This window comes from Ursus arctos, unplaced genomic scaffold (assembly GCF_023065955.2).
Source record: "Ursus arctos isolate Adak ecotype North America unplaced genomic scaffold, UrsArc2.0 scaffold_8, whole genome shotgun sequence".
NCBI lineage: Eukaryota > Metazoa > Chordata > Mammalia > Carnivora > Ursidae > Ursus > Ursus arctos.
The window spans coordinates 77,159,834-77,179,570 of NW_026623100.1; the positions used below are offsets into that span (position 1 = coordinate 77,159,834).

Here is a 19,737-nt window from a genome sequence, read left to right on the forward strand (position 1 = left end):
CATCAGAGTCGGCTTTCATTCCTAACTCATGATATTGGGGGCAAAGCGCTTGCACTCTCTCAGCTACAAAGGAGCAAAGGAACTGAGCAGCAGGTAATTACAAGTCCGAGTCCTGGACGGTGGCACATCTGTTTTAGGAATTTCGTGAGCTCGCGGACGCAGCGGGGCCCGCTCGGAAAGTCACCTGAGATCCCAGGTTAAGGTAGCAGTCGACCGAGAGCACGGGGTGGCTGTGGTTCTTCAGGGAGAGCGGGAAGAAGCGGTAGCTGTGGTGCTGCAGAAACTTCTCCAGCAGGAGCTGCGCAGGGGCCGCGAGGAACGTGTGCTTGCTGTCCGGGGCGCAGATGTACTGGGCCGGCACGACGGCCACGGGGTTGTCGGACACCTGCGAGGGGAGGCGTGCTGTCAGCCACTCCCAGCCACCCGGAGCACAGAGGTCCCTTCCCAGGCTTCTGGGGGGAGTGGCCCTGGCCCCGAAGGCTCTGTCGCAGGGTAGAGCTGGCAGCAGAGAACCCAACCTTCAGCCATAAAATTCTCTGTTAAGAAAAATTGGGCTTTTCCCAAAGTGGGACGTGTGAAACTAATGAATGTGATCGGGAAGAACTGTAACAGGGATCACTCCGTGCAGAAAACCAGCTGTCTGGTCTAGAAAAATCAATCTAACACAATTTCAATAAGAAATCTCAGTGGTGGGGGGTGGGTAGGAGTTAATGATTCTCAAGTTATTCTGGAAGCACAGACCTTTTACTTAAATGTCTTGCTACTTTTTAAGAGAAATGAGCACGGACTTTCCCTTTCGAAGAAGGCTTCACTCCCTGCAGATGGGAAGGGGCAGATGGGTGGTGGTTGGGACTGGTATCCGAACTCAGACCTGGCCCAGCTCAGGCCAAGTAAGCAACCACATAAGGAGTTAGTGGAGACAAGGAAGGACAGAGGCTGGGAGGAGGCAGGTGGCACTGGGACTGGCTGATGTCCATTATTAGGGAAACATTCAAGGTTTGATGGAAGGAAAAACCAGAGAATGGTGCCCTCGCTCAGGGATCAGAAAGACATCCCAGCCCCATGTGGCTTCCTGGAAGACACAGACCTCTGAGGGTTTGCTGCGACTTTCCACCGCAAATTCTGCGGCCAACCCGGACATAATCAGAGCACGTTTCTCCCCACCAGGAGGCTGGCTCATGCACAGACAGCACAGCCACCAAGCAGCCTGCTGCTGCCGCTCGGTTATTTGGCCAGACACTGTCCAGGGGCCCAGAAATGAGCATGGCGCCCCGCCCCCCAGGAGCTCTGTCCAGCAGGGAAGCCAGACCAGTGAGCACAGAGAACAGCGAGAGGACGTGCGCGGGCAGGCAAGCGCACACAGCTGGGTCGGCGGTGGGAGTGCGGGCGGAACGTGTACCAGGGACTGATCAGAATCCGAGCTCAAGAGAAACCCGACGGCATGTTTCCCTTCCCAAGGCTTCCCAGTTAAAACCCTTGACTAACGCCAGCCAGGGATCGAGCCCGCCCCACGGACAGGCCTCCCGCCAGCTCCCAGCCTGTTTCCACAGCACAGCAGCCCCGGCAGCAGACGGGGCGGGCGCGCTCACCTTGGATGTGATGTGGAAGGACCTGTGCCCGCCCACTGCAATCTGCTTCTTCATCACGCTAAAGCGGTTGAATCGGCACAGCAGGAGGCCGGCGCTGTGCACACGCAGGTTGAAGTCCACATCGTCACACATGAACCTGCTCAGAAGCAGAAGAGGTGGCCGATAGGACTGGATGCGGCCCCGCCCCCCAGCACGCCCCCACCAGCCACGCGGAGGGTGAGCCCCTGTGTTGGGGGGGCTCTGGAGGCGGGGTAGGCATGTGAATAAGGCAAAACAAACAAGGAGAGCAGGTCCAGCTGTAATGTGTCTGCACGGGGCGGGCAGCGTATACCCGAGGCTAACACTGCAGAAGCCCTCCCATGAGCTGAGCCGATGCTACAGGCGCTGCGTGAGGGACGCCACGAACACTGGTTTTCATCTACTGGTTAAAGAGAAAACAACAAACTGCCCGGAATAAAAATAGTAGCCACTTTTTACAACCGAGGAAAACAAGGCTCAGAGGTGGAGGCCCTGTGCCTGAATTGCAAAGCTGATAAGTGGCAGAATCCAGATTCCCAGCAGGGCGGCCTGGCTTCCAGATCCACACTCCTACAAGGGCCATGCTGGCGGTGTGCCCACTGCTTGGCCTATGGAGATGCCCGATAAGCGTTAGCAAGCGGGTCATCCTTGAGATGGGAGCGCTTCTGTGACTAGACCCGGAAAGAGTATCACACGGAAGTTACTTTTTAGTTTTGAAGCAACGTGTTCCAAGAAGAAGCCAAAAAAGCAAGAGTAACAATGTAGCACATATGTTAAGTCACTAAATAAAGTATCACGGGAACTGAGGAAGGAAATTGCATGCTTTCATGCAAACCTCCCCTCCACAAAATTATACACTGCAAAATTTTTTAAAAAAACATTGAGGGCTGAAAGCAGGGCCAGACCAATGCTATGGGCAGAGGAGGGCCCTGGGTCCGCGGGCTGCTCTTGCGGCCCGTCAGCCCGGCAGGACTCACCGATTCTGGTTGTACTGCACATTCTGGGTCAGGTCCACGTTCAGGATGATGAAGTCGTGCACGTGGCAGCGGGAGAAGGGCTCGCGCACCTCACCGCCCCCGGTCTTGCTGGACCACTTCCGCATGCCAATCAGGGCGTAGTGGGTGATGTTGGGGGACGCCTCGACGTGTTGCATGATGTGCTTCAAAGACACGTTTCTTTCTGACCAGGAAAATTCCCTGCTCGAAAGAGGAAGATTCACGTCCCTGGGTTGAGGTGCCAGCAGCAGCAAGGCCCTCTGGACTGGGGGCTGCTCTCCCAATGGGAGCTTATATGCCGGTGCGTAGACCACCCCCGAGTGCCAGGTGCCATGCTGGGCATGTCACATTCACTATCATTTATCCTCACGGCCATCTCATGCCGTGGACATGTCACCCCCGCTTTACAAATGAGGAAAAAGAGGCTCTGATAACCTGCCAGTGTGACTCTACAGGGCTTGGATTCAAACAATGCTGTGTTTGAGGCCCTTCTTCCCATCCTGTGCTAAAACACTTGCATTTCCAGTTTGCAGACCTGAATGTAAAGTGGTGGGGAGAGCGCCAAGCTTTCCACCATGAATTCCAGTGAGGGGATGGGAAGGAAGAAGGTAGAGTATAAAGACCCCCCACCCAGACTGCCAGTGTCTGCCGTCTCTGAAGATGACAGGGACACCTGATGACCAGGGAGGGGGCTGATGGCAGGGGCTCCAGGGCGAGGAGCTGGGCCCAGGCATGCAGTGTAACTCTTCTGGACCCCAGCTTTCCCCCCACCAAGGGGCTTCAATAAAGTCCCCAGGGGCCTGGCCAGCCCCAACATTCCAGGACGTTAACTGCTGGGAAGGCAGAATGAAAGCCAGTTCTCTTCTCGTCTCAGCCCTCAGCCAAGCTCTTGCCTTTGGAAGAGTGTCTGGGAGAATACTGAAAGCAGAGAGGAATCGCTGCTCCCCTGAGCCACATGCGGCTCTATCATTTAGAAACATTTTTTTCTAGAAAAACAGCGATCAATGGTCATTGTTACACAAGGACATCATTAACATAAAAGAAGCAAATGAACCTAATGTCTCTTTAAAAAAAACAAAAACAAAGGGTGCCTGGGTGACTCAGTCGGTTAAGAATCTGCCTTCGGCTCAGGTCATGATCCTGGGGTCCTGGGATTGAGCCCCGAGTCGGGCTCCCTGCTCAGCGGGGAATCTGCTTCTCCCTCTGCCTCTGCTCTTAGCCCTGCCCATACAGGTGCACACTCTCTAATAAATAAAATCTTCAACAAAAAAAAAAAGCCAAAAATAATCAGGCAACACTAAACTGAAACACTCATGTGGCGACATCACAAAAGGAACTACTTTACCAGTGATGCCAGGAGTCTCTATCTACCTCGCGCTGCTCTACTGGCACCCCCGGGCACGCCATTCAGTCTTAGATACCCTCACGACAACCCCCCAGCACTGGTATTAGCGCCCCTTCTAAAGAGGAGGAAACTAGAACCCAGAAAGATTTGTTGTTACCCTAATGTCTCACAGCAAACCACAATACACCTGAGCATTAGGAATTAGGCTGGGGGAGCGGGGAGGGTCTGGAAGGCTACAAGAGAGAATTTTTGGGGCACGTATGATGTTCCATTTCTTCAAAGAGGAGTTGGTTAAATGGGTGTTCGGTGTGAAAATTTCTGGATATGTATCATTACTTTCTTTTTTTCTAGATACTTTATTTTTTATTTTTTAAAAAGATTTATTTATTTATTTGAGAGAGAGAGAGAGAGAGAGTGTGTGCTCGTGCACTTGAACGGGGGGGGGGGGAGCAGAGGGAGAGGGAGAGACTGAGCCACCCAGGCGCCCCTGTAGATGTTTTATACTGACTATATATTGTGTGTTTTTCTGTATGAATCGTACATCAATACAACTTTAACAAAATTAAAAACTCAAAATACAGCTGAGCTCAGAAAGGGAGCCTGCCACATGCAGGGCCCTGTCGGCCACACGCCATGCCTTCTAAGATGAGGTGTCCCTTGTGGTCTTCAGACGGTGGTTGAGAATCCCCCCAGCGTGGTGGGGGGGTATCTCACCTGCTTCTCTCCCCGCCACAGTCCACGTCCACCACGTTCCACATCACACAGGAGTCGTCGGAGATCACGATGAAAGGCCAGATGTCCTGTGGCTTGATCCCGAGCTCCTCCTGCCGGTTCCGCTCCAGTTCCAGGTTGTGGTAAGACAGCTCCTTGATCAGGAAATGGGCGGCACCTGCAATGGGCAAAACCACTCCCACTCTCTGGTCTGTCCTCCGTGGACACCCACACTGGACCAAAGCCCCGGTCAGAATTACAGCGGCTCATCAAGGCCCACCCGAGACCAGCCAGCTCCCGACGGTCCTCATCTCCATCACCAACCTGCACACACACGTCTGCCTCTCCTTGCTCATCACTGAGAACGTGAATTACATCAATAGCCAAACATCAAAGAAGAAAGAATATTCTGGCAGATGAAAACAGCTTTAAAAATCAAAAAGCTTGACGAAAAATGTTAAGCACGTTCATCTCTAGAATATTCTCCCAAGTCTCCGTTCACAGAAATTATACCGAGGAGGGCGAGTGAAGCAATGCCTACCAACTCCAGCACTGTTGAAGATACTCGGGAGCACCAGCATGATGTGGTTGGGCCAGTATTTCTTATAAATAGCCATTTCATACTCCTTGACGACCAGCACGTGCAAATGGCTGGCACCATCCATGGCATGGTACAGGTTAAAGAGTCCGTGTTCGTGACGGCCAGTGGTTGGAGTGAATGTCGGACTTTTTATATATTCTTGGCTCTGGAAAATATTGGAATAACAAGGGAAAGTGTTTGTAATATGGTCACAATCATTCCCCTCCCTTTAAAATGTGACTCTGCACCATCTTCCATCAAAAGATGGAGCCCATTTCCACACTCACTGAATCCAGCTAAGTTTGGAGACTTGCTTTTACCAACGAAACAGTGCAAATGATGGTATGCCAGTTCCAAGCCTGGCCTCCAGAGAACCGACACTCTGCCGTCTCTTAGAACCCTCTCACGGGGCTGGCGGCTGGTGGAGGAGGAGAGACCACAGGGAGCAGAGATGGGACGGGCATCCCACGGAGACTACCCCTGCCTGGCTACCCCCAGCCCCCCTGGTAGCTAAGCATAGGCATGAGTGAGCGCATCCAAGCCAGGGTCACCGCACAGCGGGACCGAGCCCAAGCTGCCAGCCCAGAGAATCAGAAGCTAAGTTAAGTGCTTGTTTGGGAATGGTTTTCTTATGCAACCCAAACGAACTAGCATACATCGATCACCCGAATGCATTACCCTGCCAAATTAGCCTCGACTGCGTGCTGAGTACAGGCTATTCTGGATGACTTAAGTCTCTCCATCCCTTAGCCATGCGGCCTAGCTCCTTCTACACTCGTATCGGTCCCCACCTGCCCCACCTGCCCGATTCATCAGGCAGCTACAGTCTCCAGGTCTCCGGCACAACGGTCACTCACAGCCACCGTGATGTCACCCCCGGACTCAGAGCCAGTACCTTGTCAGTGACGAGGGGCAGTCGCATGCTCTCCAGCTGGCCCCCGGGTTGGCTGAAGACAAAATGGTGCTCCTTGGACTTGGGGATGATGAAGTGGAGTTGGATCTCCTCTCCTAGCATGGAGTAGGAGAAGGCAAAGGCGTGCAGGGTGGATTCATAGAGCTGAGGCACGAGGGGAAAGGACAGAGCTTGTCATCAGAGTCTGCTGTGACTTCCCAGGAGAACCCAGGCCCATCGTGGGCATGACAACACCAAGCTCATTGCGCCTGCCCCACAGCACAAGAAACCCGCCCACAGGTTGCCTCCGGTACGAAGTGTGGACACACAGGTCTTGCAAACACACTGGAGCCCACACCCACTCAGCCCTCCCCACCCTTAATTAAGACCGTGCTTCACCCAGTGATGCCCCTTTGAGTGCCAACCCCTTCCTGACTCTGGATTTGACCCAGAGGTGTGCTAGGTTTCCAACAAAAGCATTCACACCATAGATCTCATTTTTTAATTCTAATAAACATATTTTTCCATCACAGGCATTACGCTTAGCAACATATTAATAAAACTGTGTAAGTGCATACACTTGTACAATTCTGCCACACTCACTCTGTCTGGGCCCCCTTCCAAACCTTCGGCGCTATAACGAACAATCCTATGAAGCAGGTACCATCCCATTCCCACTGTATGGATGTGGAAACTGACACTCAGAGGTCTTGGGCTCGCTCCTATGCCCAGGCCTAGCCTCATGTCCCCTCACCCCTTGTCTGCCTGCACTGCCCCCTGATGTGATCCCCCGTGACCCCGTGCCACATGACTCTGTCCAAGCCTCCTTCCCAGACCCTTCTCCACCTCCAGTGGACAGCCCCTCCCCAGACCTGCAGCTAGCATGTGCTCTGCACTCCTGAGAATCCCCAAGGCCTGGAGAGGGCGGACCACACAGGACATACCAGCTATAAACGCCTTCTGTGACTCCGCTAGAACCACAGAGCCCCTTGGGAGCAGAGATGAGACAGAAATAGATGCTGACTTGGGGAGGGAGAAAAAGGGGTTGTAACTGAGGAAGCTTCATAAAAAAGACAAGGGAGGCTTGAGAGAGGGGGAAAGACAGCAGGGGGAATTGAGGCTGGAAAGGCCAGCAGGGAGAGGGTGTGTGCCCTTCAGCACTCCTCACATGGCCTGGTTCTAAGTCCCCTTCAACTGTGGCCCCCAGACCTGAGCGCCCCCAGAGACGGGGGCACAGTCCAGCCGGAGCCCAGGGTCTCCGGAGCTCGGTTCTGTTAATTCACTGTGGACACCGACTGACGTGACCGTGACTAAAACCCATGAGTCTCCTTTCATTCTTTAAATTTTAAAAGTAAAAGAATGTTCTCACTTATATTTTCTCTGCTTTGAAAGGAAAATTTCATTTCCAAGGAGAAAATGTTAGGACATCTTATCTGGAACAAATAGAATTACTGACTATTTTTAATTCTTTAAAAAAACTGCTCATATGCATTTTCTAATTTTGTCTCCAGTAAAATGGAATAGTTTAAAAAAAAAATCAGTCTTGATGCTACTTCAGTGACAGCCGAGCTCCAGACCAGGCAGACTTGGGAAAATTAAAGCCGCTGTCTGCTGTCCCCCTCTGCAAAAGGGACAGAGCTGGCAAGCCCGTGCTCAGGCTGCCGTAGAATGTTCTGGCAACAGTCAAGGGCATGAGGTATCCTAACACCCTTGTGGGCTTCATAGGTGTCTGACTGGCTCCTGCCACCTCCTGCTGCCCCAGCTGCTCCTTCCTCCCCTTTCCCTTACTTAGGTCTGAAATGAAACACTAAACATTAAATCCTGCCTGCTACTTGTTTCTTCATGACCGGCCTCACAGGCCCTCTGTGAACTTGCACATGGCTGCTAAGAGACTACACGGAATGAAGCTTTGCCCCCATCCAGGCCGCTCCTGGGAGTTCTCCCTGAACGGTCCCCGTTCCACCCTCCCCACAGCACCTGATGCCTCTTCTTAAAATGTTTTATTTAAATTCAATTTAGTTAACATATAGAATGTATTATTAGTTTCAGGGGTAGAATTTAGTGACTCACCCATTGCATACAACACCAAGGGCTCATTCCAACACGTGCCCTCCTAATGCCCATCCCCCAGTTACCCCATCCCCTCACCTCCTCTCCAGCAACCCTCAGCTTGTTCCCTAGAGTTAAGAGTCTCTTACGGTTTACCTCCCTGTGTTCACCTTATTTTTCCCTTCCTTCCCCACTACATTCATCTGTTTTGTTTCTTAAATCCCACATAGGAGTGAAATCTTATGGCATTTGTCCTTCTCTGACTGAACCTGATGCCTTTTGTGGCATGCTCTCTGCCCCACCTTCCCAGTGTCCTCTCCTGGGACCACTCACCCCTTGCACTTTAGGGTCCAGCGATGCCCGACTAAACTCACTTCTAACTCCCCCAGAGAGACCCCATGTCTCCCCTCTAGTGCAGACACGGCTCCCTCTCCTGTCTGCCTCGGTCCCTTGGCAAATCCTTATTGATTCTCCGCTCCCCGCCCAAGATAGTATCTTCATTTATAAAATGGGGATAATGTTATTGCCTTGCGGGGTTTTATTGAGAATTAAGTAAGAAACCAGACAGGACAGTTTCCTCTCCGGTGCGTGTTGCATGGATGACAGATGTGGCTTGAACACTGACCCCTCCAGGTGACCAGCCAGACCTGGGACAGCCAGAGCCTGGGGTCAGTAGCCTTATCCATTTACCCCAGTGTCTAAAGTAAGTATCATTTCCTATTACGTGAAAAGGTTAGAGGAAGTACTGACCTATCAAAAGTGCCTAGCACATTGCCTGGCATGCAGTAGGTGCTCAGTAAGTGCAAACTCTCCTTCCCTACATGATTTCTATGCGCAACCGTACTGCCCTTCCTGCTAGCGCTTCACTGTTCTGAGGTTTTGTGCACGTGCATCTCCGTCCCCAGACTGTGAGTCTTGACCATGGGGACAGAGTTTATTCATCTCTATGACTGGGACATCAGCACTCAGTGTCTGCTGCACAGAACTGAGTCTGGAAATTGCTCGAACATAAAGAAAATGAAGACACGCACAGTTAACTGTGCCGCTAGCAAATGTGTGATCCCAGGAGAATCATTATTTCTGTGGTGTCAGCAATAATTTTGCAGATTACAGAAGGGAAATGGAGATACAAGTAGACCCGGAAGCAAAGGCTTCTAGAACTTTCCATGTCCCGCTCTGGGATGAAACCTGAAAACATCAGGAGAATAGAGAACCAATAGTGTCGGCCAAAATGAACCACGCGGGAGAGCTGCCTGCAGGGCTCCTGGAGACGAGCCCCGTGCCCTGCGGCCTACCTGGTAGCGGGGGTGGAAGCCCATGTATTGGTGGCACTGCTCGCAGTGGTGGTATGTGTTGTACGCCGCGTACTTGGACAGCCTCATGCGCGCCGTCTGACGCCGCACGTAGAGCTCCTCGGGCTTCCGGGACATCCCCCTGTCTGCAGGAAACGCCAGCATCACAGAGCAGAAGGCAGAACACGCAGGCCCTCCGCTGCCTGTTCACATCGCAATGGACTGAGATGCTGTCACAGGATTTCGTGTGACTGCGCCTGCCTGGGCGCCTGCCTGGGCCCCGGGGTGACTCAGCTGGTCAGAAACAGCAGAGACTGAGCGGGAGAAACTAACAGACTGTGTTCACAAGGGGCCTTACTAAACGGACCGACAAACATAAACACAGATTCACGGATTCACTCCAGGACGACGCAAATGGACTGCCAACTTCATACGCATGTGTCGTATTGCAGAGGAATCGCCTCTGGTTTGCCAAATGACTTAGCAAGATTAAGATTTTAACCCTAAACCTGGGTTAGAGACCAGTCTGTGCAAAGGAATGGTCAGTGAAAATGCTTCAGATAGAAGACAGAATTCGTGGTTTGACAGTGAGTCTGGTGAGTATCCTTCCCTTTCCACTCATCCAACTTTCCCAGTCTGTGCTTAAAATCACACTAGCCCACTCATATCCGACGTCTCCTGCCGGTGACCCTGATGCCCTGCGGGGTCCTAATACCTTGAAAGTCCGTGGTCCCTGAAGGAGAAGGGGAAACAAGACACTGAGGGTAGAGAGGGAAATATGTGCCTTTCATTCGTACATTAACGTCCGTGTCTCATACCCCCTACTAGCCAGAACCTTGAAGATATTCTGGCCACGACACACCCCAGGGGCACGCTCATCCCTGTCCGCACGCATGGAGCCGCCAGCTTGACTTCTCAGGAAGAGCCCTTCCTGTCCACTGAGGCAGGAGCCTCAGTTCTCTCCCAGGCACCGCTGGTTCTTTCCCACCACCAGACAACTGAGCTCATCGTCAGCACAGTGCGGCGCAGCCCTCTAAGAGGCTCTTCCTACATACTCTGGAGGAAGGTGGCGCAAGATGTTTCTAAGGCTGACCTTCGCTCTTTATGCTCTGAAGATGGGAACAAATCAGACTGGCGTCTTCGTACTTCGGGTCATGAATAATGTAGTCGAAAGGCAACTTTTTGAACAGCTCCAGGTCTGGCCAGGGGTCGCTGAGCTGGAGGTAATGCCAATCTGATTCCTCTCTGAGACCTGTAAGATCGGTAGAAACACAGACAGGTGACAAACTAGGAAGTGAGAATGACTGATTTTTAAATGTGTACAAGGGCGATGCTTGCGGTAGAACGGTCGCTGAGTCCACGGGTTACCAGAGAATGCTACTGTGTCTCGAAGGCTCCTGGAACATATCACATCTTCAGGATTGTTCTAAAGAAGCAAGAGGTGCCTTCGGGTCTACCTCTTATCTATGGCCTGTGCCATGTTCCCTGTGGGGGGGGGTTTGCATTTCTGGTTCCCACGCGGACTTCCAATATACCTACTGCTTGCTCTGTGCTTCCCCCCGGTCCCACCCCCCTATATGTAGCACACTGGTTCCCACCGCCAATGGAACCTAACATAGTTCTCATTCTTGTCTGACACCTAAACCTACGCAGCCAATAAGGCCAACTCCTATCACTAAACCTCTAGAAAGCCTAAGTGTTCAAGCCCGTTGGTTTCTCCCTTCTGAATGCCAACACCACTCATGGCCGAAATTCTGTCTTACATCTTACATCATAACTGGTGTTATATTTATGATGCTCACTCAATGCTTGTTGGCTAAGAAAGTAAAAAAAGCTAGACGGTCCAACTCAAATTACATAACATACTGATTTTTATATCCATGGTATGTGCTCAGTGCTTCATATCACATTAGTCTTCACGACACCCCATAAAATAGCAATTATCCATGCTTTACCAAAGAGCAAACCAAGGCAATAAGAGAGTTTCTGAGAAATTGGGCTTTGAAGTTTAACAAACTGGGTTCAAATCCTGTCTTTGTTATTGGGATAGCCAAGAAAGTGAGGACACGGAAACTCAGCAGGTCTGCTGATTTTCATCTGAAATTCAGTTCCAAACTGTGAGGGGGGAGGTGTGAACACTCAGAGCTTGGACAAAGAGCCTCCCTCCTCTATCCTTCAAAGGAAAGACTAAGGGATGGAGGGGCTTCCTTGGTTCCGAATTTTCTCCAAGTCAAAACTCAAACACAGTCAAGACCATCTAAAGAAGTGTTTGCAAATGGCAGGACTTTCTTCTCTTTTAAGGCTGAATGATATCCCATTGTGCGCACAGACCACGCTTTTCTTTATCCATCCATCTGCGGATGGACATTTATCCATCAACGGACAACATACCGTTATTTGTGCATCTTGCCTACGGTGAATAACACTGCAATGAACATGGGAACTACGAACATACCAATTAGCTGGATCGTAGTGGTGATTTCACAATGTATGACACATATATCAGATCAAGTTGTACACTTTACATGTATACAATAAAAATTTTTAAAAACAAGTGCTATTTGGATGCCAGTGCAATGTACTGGTTCCCTTTCTTTGCAACACAGGACCCCTCACACAAATTTTAATTCCAAAGCAACAGGTTCAGTAACCAGACCAAGTAGATGAGCCACTGGAAGAACGTATGAGGCGGTTGTGGAGCACAAAACAGATGTTCAGAGAGAGTCGTACCTCAGTCAGGGCGAGTTCTGTTCCCTGAATGAGGAATGGCTTTTCCCCACATACACGTCCATTTTGCCCTAAGATACAGACCTACGCGCTCAGCTGCCTGAGTGGGAACCTCCCCAGCTAGCCAGCCCTGCTTTCTAGAAGCGGCCATCAAATCCGGTTTTGCTCTGCCGTCTCCCAGCCGGGCCCCTGACCATGTTCCTGATCAGGAAATAAGCAATTATTCTCATTGGGATGTGCAGAAAGTTAAATATGGCAATTTATGTAAAGTATCCAGCACAGTGCTGGACGCTTGGAAGACGCGCAGTAAACCGCGGTTATTTTTAGTGGAGTAATTGTATCTCCACGAAGGCCTCCCAGGCGCTCTTCTGATATTGAGCAAAACGACGGCAAACAAGGGAGAGAGAAACACAGCCCTCAAGGCCCCTGGGATGAGTGGGATCACTGATCTGAGAATTCCACTAGAGGGCAAAAGACACAAAGTCATCGGGGAAACGGATTAAAGAGGATTCCACGCCCACGTGTCACCAACGCATAACTCACGGAGATTGATCTCTTCTTCATCATAAACGTCCACTTCCGTCAGTCGGATGAGCATTCTGGACAAAATACTGAGGAACTGCAGGTAGGCACCTGTCTTCCCAATCTGTGAAGACATTAAAATCGGAGTCAACACTCTGTCTATGTGCGAGCACTGGCTGGAGCACCAGACCTGCTTCCTGTCCTATCTCTTGCAAATACCCCACCTCATTAAAGCAAGAGCCGGCCGGGGGGGGGGGGGGGGGGTGCAGAGCCATGTGATGGGACATGTGACGTAAAGAAGCATGGCAGACCACAGAGGGGCTCCCGTGAGCAGCAGGGCCGCCTGCTTATAAATCATGGCACTGCATCTCGACTTTCATGTTTTGTATTTTTTTTTTAATTTTATTTATTTATTTGCCAGAGAGAGAGGGAGGGAGAGGGAAAGAACAAGCAGGGAGAGCAAGAGGCAGAGGGAACGGGAGAAGCAGGCTCCCCGCTGAGCAAGGAGCATAATGTGGGACTTGATCCCAACACCCCAGGGTCATGACCTGAGTCGAAGGCAGACACCTAACCACATTTTCCAAGCTGTCAGAAACAGGACTTTAATCACAAATTGAAGAAAGGTTGCCTCAAAAAAATGAACTGCCCATATAAAGCATAATAATGTCTCAAAAGAACCTTGTACAGGGGCTCCTGGATGGCTCATTCGGTGAAGCGTCCAACTCTGGATTTCGGTTTAGGTCATAATCTCAGGGTCAAGAGATCAAGGTCCACATCAGGCCCTGTGCTGGGCATGAAGCCTGCTTGAGATGTGCTCTCCACCTCTCCCTCTGCCCCTCCCTGTCACATGCTCTCTCTTTCTCACTCTCTCTCTCAAAAAAAAAAAAAAAGAAAAAAAAGAATCTTGCATAATTTGATTGCTATTGCCCATTTAACACCTGTGACCAAAGTGAACTAAGACTCATGGTGTCCTAGCCTATAATATACTATTTTTTTTTATATATCAAATGGGTGAAAGTTTTTACAGTAACATCCCATAACATGACAGTATGGAGAAACCAGGATCCCCTTTTTCAACTTTATAAAAGGTAACATATGCTCCCTCAAACATTCAAGAAACACAGTGACAATGAAGACGAGTGTTTACAAAGCCCACGTCCTCTTCAGTGGCAATCCCGCCAGGGATTTTTTGGTTTTTCACACACAGACACGTATACATACACACTGATACTTATTTTCCTAATTGATGTTACACCGTGTATATATTACTCTGTAACTTGATTGTTTCTATTTCAATTTTTTCAATTTAAAACCTTCGAGAACTTTCAACGTCGGTATAGAGATCTCTCTCCAACTTCCTATGGCTGAACTGTGTGATACGCTTGTGCCCAAATTTATTCAACCAGCCTCGACCAATGGAACTTCAGATGCTTCCAGTTTGGTTTCTTAGTATCATAAACACTTCTAAAATGAGCATTCTTATACCTATTTTTGCAGGTTTGTATTTCTTAGAGCAGACTTAACGAAATGAACAGGCTGAGTCCGAAGGCGGCACACCTTGAAATGGGGCAGGACGGTACTGATGGGCGTGAAGACAGAAGTCACTAACCCCACATGCTCTCTGTGGTCAGGCTGTACTCCAGGTGCCCTGCGGTTATTCTCTCATTTAACGCTCACGTCTCTGACTCAAGTGCGACTCTTTTCCTCATTCTCAGAGAGGACACTGAGGCACGGGGAAGGCTGGACCCTGCCCAGGGTGCCAGGTGTTGTCTGAGGCAGAATTCGTGCCCACTCCAGAGCCCACCTCCCACCTCTGCACTGTTCTGACAAAGCCCTTTCCAAGATGTGACACGGTCATCATCACAGGGTCCCAACACTTGGCAGATGTCTGCCATTTGGACAACCGCAACGGTCTTCCGGTGTTAGGAAAACAGAGCGCAGTGAGAGGTTGGGATAGGGACAGGCCTCCTGCCTCCCCCTTACGTTTCACCAAAACCTTCCAGTGCAGAACCCAGGGCGGGCGGGGCGGGGTCTAACTGGCACAGACTGGCCATGGGGACCAAATGAACTAATGTGGGCAGAGCAGAGTTAGGGTCTGAAGGAGAAGCACCCACAGAGACACTCTCCGCCCCCACATCACCCAGGCAAGAACCTGAGGTCCGAGCCTGGAAGTCAGCCAGCCGTGGGCAGCAAGCAGGTCCCGACCTCTGACCCCCGGTGTGAACACGAGAAACCCACGCAGCCAGGCCCCACCGGGGCAGCACCCACCTGCGGGGGCCCGCTGAGCAACAGCCTGCGCGGGTGGAAGCTGTCCACGCGGCCCTCGGCGCGGTTGCCGTAGTCCATGTGGCTGGGCCGTGGCACCGTCCACTGCCGGTAGTAGAGGGACTGCTCCGTGGACGTCATCGTCTTGCTGAGCAGGGGGCGGAAGGAGCTGGCCCACATGACCGAGTGCGAGGGCAGGAGCGAGGTGGCCTTGGGCAGGCCGCTGCTGTCGGTGGCCGTGACCATGTCGTACACCAGCTTGGGCAGGAAGACGATGGGGGGCTGCCGGCAGGCCTTGGTCATGGAGCACTGGGAGGCCTGCAGGACAAGCGTGCCGGCCGCGGGGGCCACGGACGAGGAGGAGGAGCCCGAGGAGGACAGCTGGGAGGACGACGGGGTGACCGACACCTGGACGCTCCTCTGGCTGGCTCTTAGGCCAGAGTCCGGCTGGGGGGCCAGCCCAGGGCTGTGCCTGCTGATGACCGACGGTGGCCCCCGACTCGCTTGGGGCCTCTGTCTCTCCCCGGGGGCCCTGCCCTCCTCCGAGGGGCCGCAGGGCTGTGGCGATCTGGCCCTCTCCCCCTGCGAGGGTGCCCCGGGCTGAGCCGAGGACTCACCGCACAGCGCCGAGCCTGGGGAGGGTGCACCTGTCAGTCATGTCCCAGGAAGGACCCTCGCCAAACCACCCACCGTCCCTGTTCCACTGACACAAACTACCTGTCCTTGACAATCACTGGGAACTTTCATGAACGAAATCCCCCCTCTGGATAAACAGAAACCCTCTTGTCTTGTGACAAAGCCAAGGCTTGCTGAAGAGAGAGCCGGCATCACTTGGAGTGACTTCACCCCACAGCCACCCCAGCACCTTGCACACGGCCTCAACAGTCTCTCCGTTGCAACCCCCCGACCCAGTCTGTTCCACAACACCCTGCCTTCAGTGCTCAAGCTCCACGCATGCCCCCACGCAGGTCCCCCCCAGGAGCGCCTCTCCCTTCTGCCCCTCATGGAGCTCGCGTCTCGCCTCTGCACCCGTGCAGTGGCGGCTTCTAGTTCAAACCGCCAGCGAGACTCGCAGGACTCTGTAGGCTTTAACCAAACACTAGAATTACCTAGCTTTTAGAAGGATCGGGAAAGGAAATGCAGCACACATCCCAACAGGGACTCTCTTCTGCCCCTCCCCCATGTGCACCACATTGAGACCTTGGTGAGCGGGGTCACACCGGGCAGCTCTCTTATAACATCCCAGCCATATGCACCAGGGCTTGCGGGCCAGCTCACGGCGGCCCTGCACACCTCAGGCCCCGCAGAAAGCAGGGCAGACAGGATACCGCATCGTTGTCTTAGCTCTGTCCTTTCCCAGGAGACGGTGTGGAGAGAAGACAGACCCAGGGAGGCCTGATAGTGATGTACTGCTCTCCTCAGGCCTTCCTGCCACCCTGCAGCACCTGGCTCAGCCTGCACCCGATGCACCCCGCTGTTCAGGCACCGTCCCCTCTGGATCCGACCTCCCCAGCAAGGGCCCTACCACTCAGCTCCACGGCCTGCATCTAGCACCCTTCCAGACGGCTCACAGAAGGAGACTGTCCCAGCACCGGCCAGTCCCCCTCCGCTGAAGGCTCCTGCTGAGATACCTCGCCCTCGGGCAAGGCACTTGAACCGATGCGGAGCCGGAAGAGCAGATACGGGGAGGCTGTGAGGGGCCCGGGCACTGGCCTGGGACAAGGGGGACAGATGGGCCTAAAGGACATCAGACAGGCACGAGATTCCAAAAGTAGATCAAGGGAATCCTGATGTCTTCATCCGCTTCCCTGGGTTGTGAGGGCCAGCCTGGTAGGACCCCGAGGACAGACACCCACACCGACGTTTCTCTCCGTCCATCCCAGACCTCAATTGGTCTGTCCCCAGTTGAATCCAGGGGAATTGTCAGCCTATAAAGATGAGAATCAGCCTCACCCAGGTCCCCACCCTGACTTGGGTGGCTGTGGCCAAGTCTCACCTCCCTGGGCCTCCATTCCCTCATCTCTGAAATGTATGGCAGCCAAGGCCATGAGAAGCATCTTGTCAGAGACCCTTAAAGATCTCAGGACCTTCTGAGGAGTCCTAAGAAAGTCACCTCACCTAATTGAAGAACTCCAGAAGGAGAGAGCCTGGCTCTTAACCTTGACATTCTACTCCTGAAGACACTGCATGGACTGGTTATGTTCCCAGAACCTTCTAGAAAGCAGTCCCACCAGGACTGGGGAAGAACAAAGCACCATTCCTCTCTATCCAGAATAGCACAGATTCATTCACCCGCCCATTTGCCAGCTCCCTATGTTGTCTGGGGCAGAGGACACCAGAAGCTACAGCACTTGGCCTTGCTGACTGAACCAAGCCAAGGCCTAGGTCTCCCTTGTGCCACACGGCTGCTGGCCGATGTGAAAGAGGCCCTGTTCTGACTCCCTCTGTGCACAACTGTGAGGGAGACCCCCTCGACCTGGCCCATTGTCACCCACGGGCCGCGTGAGGAGGGGGCAGAAGACAGGAAACCAAATCCCCTGGGGTGCCCCGACCTCCACAGCCAGGTGCCCACCCACACGGAGCTGCAGTCCACGAGACCACTCCCTGTGCCCAAGCGCCACACGCGCCTCTGAAGCCTGAGCCTCCTCCCGCCTGAGTTATCTTCTCCTCTGGCCAGCTGCTCTCTGAAACCTGCAGGGACCGCACCTTACCCCTAAATCTGCCCCACCTGAGGCAAAATTACCTCTTCATACACGTAACTGTCCCACTTCATGTGTGTGACTGTGCATAAACGGTAACGTGGCCCCTATCGCAGTATCACGTGGCTGATGGGGAACCACGAACTCCCTGAGAGCGCGTCTGTGTCTAACCTGCCTTTCTGCCCTGACTCAGATACAAAGTGGGTTCTCGGTAATGGCTGCAACAGGAAGACAGGCGATACTGTTTCCTGTGGGCCAGTCCTAACTGCTCCCAGACACCAAGCATCCCTTAGGCAAAGACTGGGCATTTTACCCACATTTCTCTGCGGTCTGGGTCTGAGGCTCAGGAAACACCTACTGCCTTTTGTTGCTTTTCCCCCAGGGAAATCCGTGCCCGCTTCTCTCTGCCTTTAGACTCAACAAGAACACCTCATCCCAGCCCCTCTCCTCCCCGAGGGCACACTGATTCCTTAAACCAACAGCTGCATGGATAGCAGCAAGGGGACACCACCCAGCAAAGGCCACTGAGGCGGAGAGAGGAGTCCATGATCTTCTCCCAGGAACTCCGAGGTCCTGCCCAAACCCCTCACGTCCCAGACCCCAATCCAGAAACACAATTACTCCCTAAGAAAGTTCAGTTCTTCAAAGATTCCCTTCTCTTTTCAGTTCTAGGAGAAAATAAAGATCTCTTTTTCAATTCTCTGAAATCTCAAAAGAAACATCGGATGTGCACTCTTTCCCACCTGGAGACTTACTGGACGTTTTAGAGGAAAGGGGTGAAGACGCCGAATCGTGGGAGCGGGACCTCGCCCTCTTCACGGGGCTCCTCTTCTCCGAGGTGGAGCCTGTTTCAAGACACACACGCTGAAAATGCCTCATAATCATCACCTCGTATGTTCGCCCGGCACTTCAGAGTTTGCCAAGTGTGTTCACACCTAGCATCCATCCACGTACCCATGCATCCATCCACCCAGCCGCCATCCTGCACGCACCCGCCCCTGACAGAGCCCCGAGGAGACAGAAGGGGGTGCTCACGGCTCATGAGGACTACCCTTCATGAGCCGCAGCTACAGGTGTAAGGAGTCAGAGAGAGACCCAGGAGCCCGAGGGCCAGGCTCCCGTCCAGCACAGGGAGACAGCATTTCTGGAAGGAGTGACCTGACCTGAGCCCTGAAGGGCCAGCAGGGGTTTCCAGGTGAAGCACAGAGGAGGGGAAGCTCAAAGCCACAGGAAAGCCTCTGTGTGGCCCAGAGTGACAAGAGCACAGCCAGGGAAGCCTATGAGCTGAGTGTGACCAACAGCATGGGGTACAGTGTGAGAAGAAGGAACGGTGAGACTAGAGAGGTAGTAAGACGCCAGGAGTGCGGGTTCACCCCACGGGCAACAGGGGGATTGAGGCATCTTAAAGTCAGGGTCACGGTCAGTTCATGCAAGGTCACTCCGGCACCAGCAGAGTCTGTCCAGGGGGCCTTTAGTCTCTTACAGACGAGCAATCTGAGGCCAGTAAAGGAAGCACGACGTGTCCCAAGTCACACAGCCAGCAGACGTGGAGGGAAGAGAAACCGGGACTTCCGACCCTACACCACACCCCACAAATGCTTCACATGTTTGTATAAACAGCTTTGTCTTTTTTCTTGCTGCACCACTGACAACAGTCAGATGCTTGCATTGCTCTGATATGTGTGTCCTATTAAAATATCGTGTTGGATTTTCATATCTTTGAGTGAAACTGGCCTTTTCTCATTAATCTCCATAATAAACCCATCCTGTTGATTCACACAGAGGAAATAAACGAGCAAAGCTTACACCGGGAGGTAATGCCACCAACAAGTCAAACAGAGCAGGAAACAGAGTCCTGAGAAATCACGATTTTCCTTCCTATTCTCTAAGAACTCTAGAGCTAGGAAGAACGCATCGGGATTTCCATTTTCTCATATCACCAAAAACGCGGGGTGGGGCGGGAAGCAAACTCTGCATGCAACAAGGGATGTGCCATTTCCTGCAAAGACGTATCTAGACAGCGCTCATCGGAGCTGCTGACCATGAGACAGGC

The 19,737-nt window shown here is 52.5% G+C and overlaps 1 protein-coding gene and 1 long non-coding RNA gene across 2 annotated transcripts in view; one reads left to right on the forward strand and one right to left on the reverse strand.

The window, feature by feature from the left end:
- Positions 1-19,737, reverse strand: part of GREB1 (growth regulating estrogen receptor binding 1) — a 127,214-nt gene that overhangs the window by 3,242 nt on the left and 104,235 nt on the right. Inside the window, exons 21-31 of the mRNA XM_026519051.4 lie at positions 18,440-18,529; positions 14,989-15,617; positions 12,742-12,844; positions 10,565-10,723; positions 9,475-9,617; positions 6,134-6,295; positions 5,200-5,404; positions 4,662-4,836; positions 2,585-2,803; positions 1,590-1,725; positions 185-385 (exon numbers count right to left, since the gene is read on the reverse strand). Of these exons, the coding sequence (XP_026374836.2) occupies positions 185-385; positions 1,590-1,725; positions 2,585-2,803; positions 4,662-4,836; positions 5,200-5,404; positions 6,134-6,295; positions 9,475-9,617; positions 10,565-10,723; positions 12,742-12,844; positions 14,989-15,617; positions 18,440-18,529 (2,222 nt within the window). The remainder of the gene's footprint in view (positions 1-184; positions 386-1,589; positions 1,726-2,584; positions 2,804-4,661; positions 4,837-5,199; positions 5,405-6,133; positions 6,296-9,474; positions 9,618-10,564; positions 10,724-12,741; positions 12,845-14,988; positions 15,618-18,439; positions 18,530-19,737) is intronic.
- LOC125283169 (uncharacterized) lies at positions 12,569-19,398 on the forward strand. Its single transcript, XR_008958284.1, has 2 exons — positions 12,569-12,823; positions 14,218-19,398. It is a non-coding gene; the product is annotated as an uncharacterized LOC125283169 (long non-coding RNA).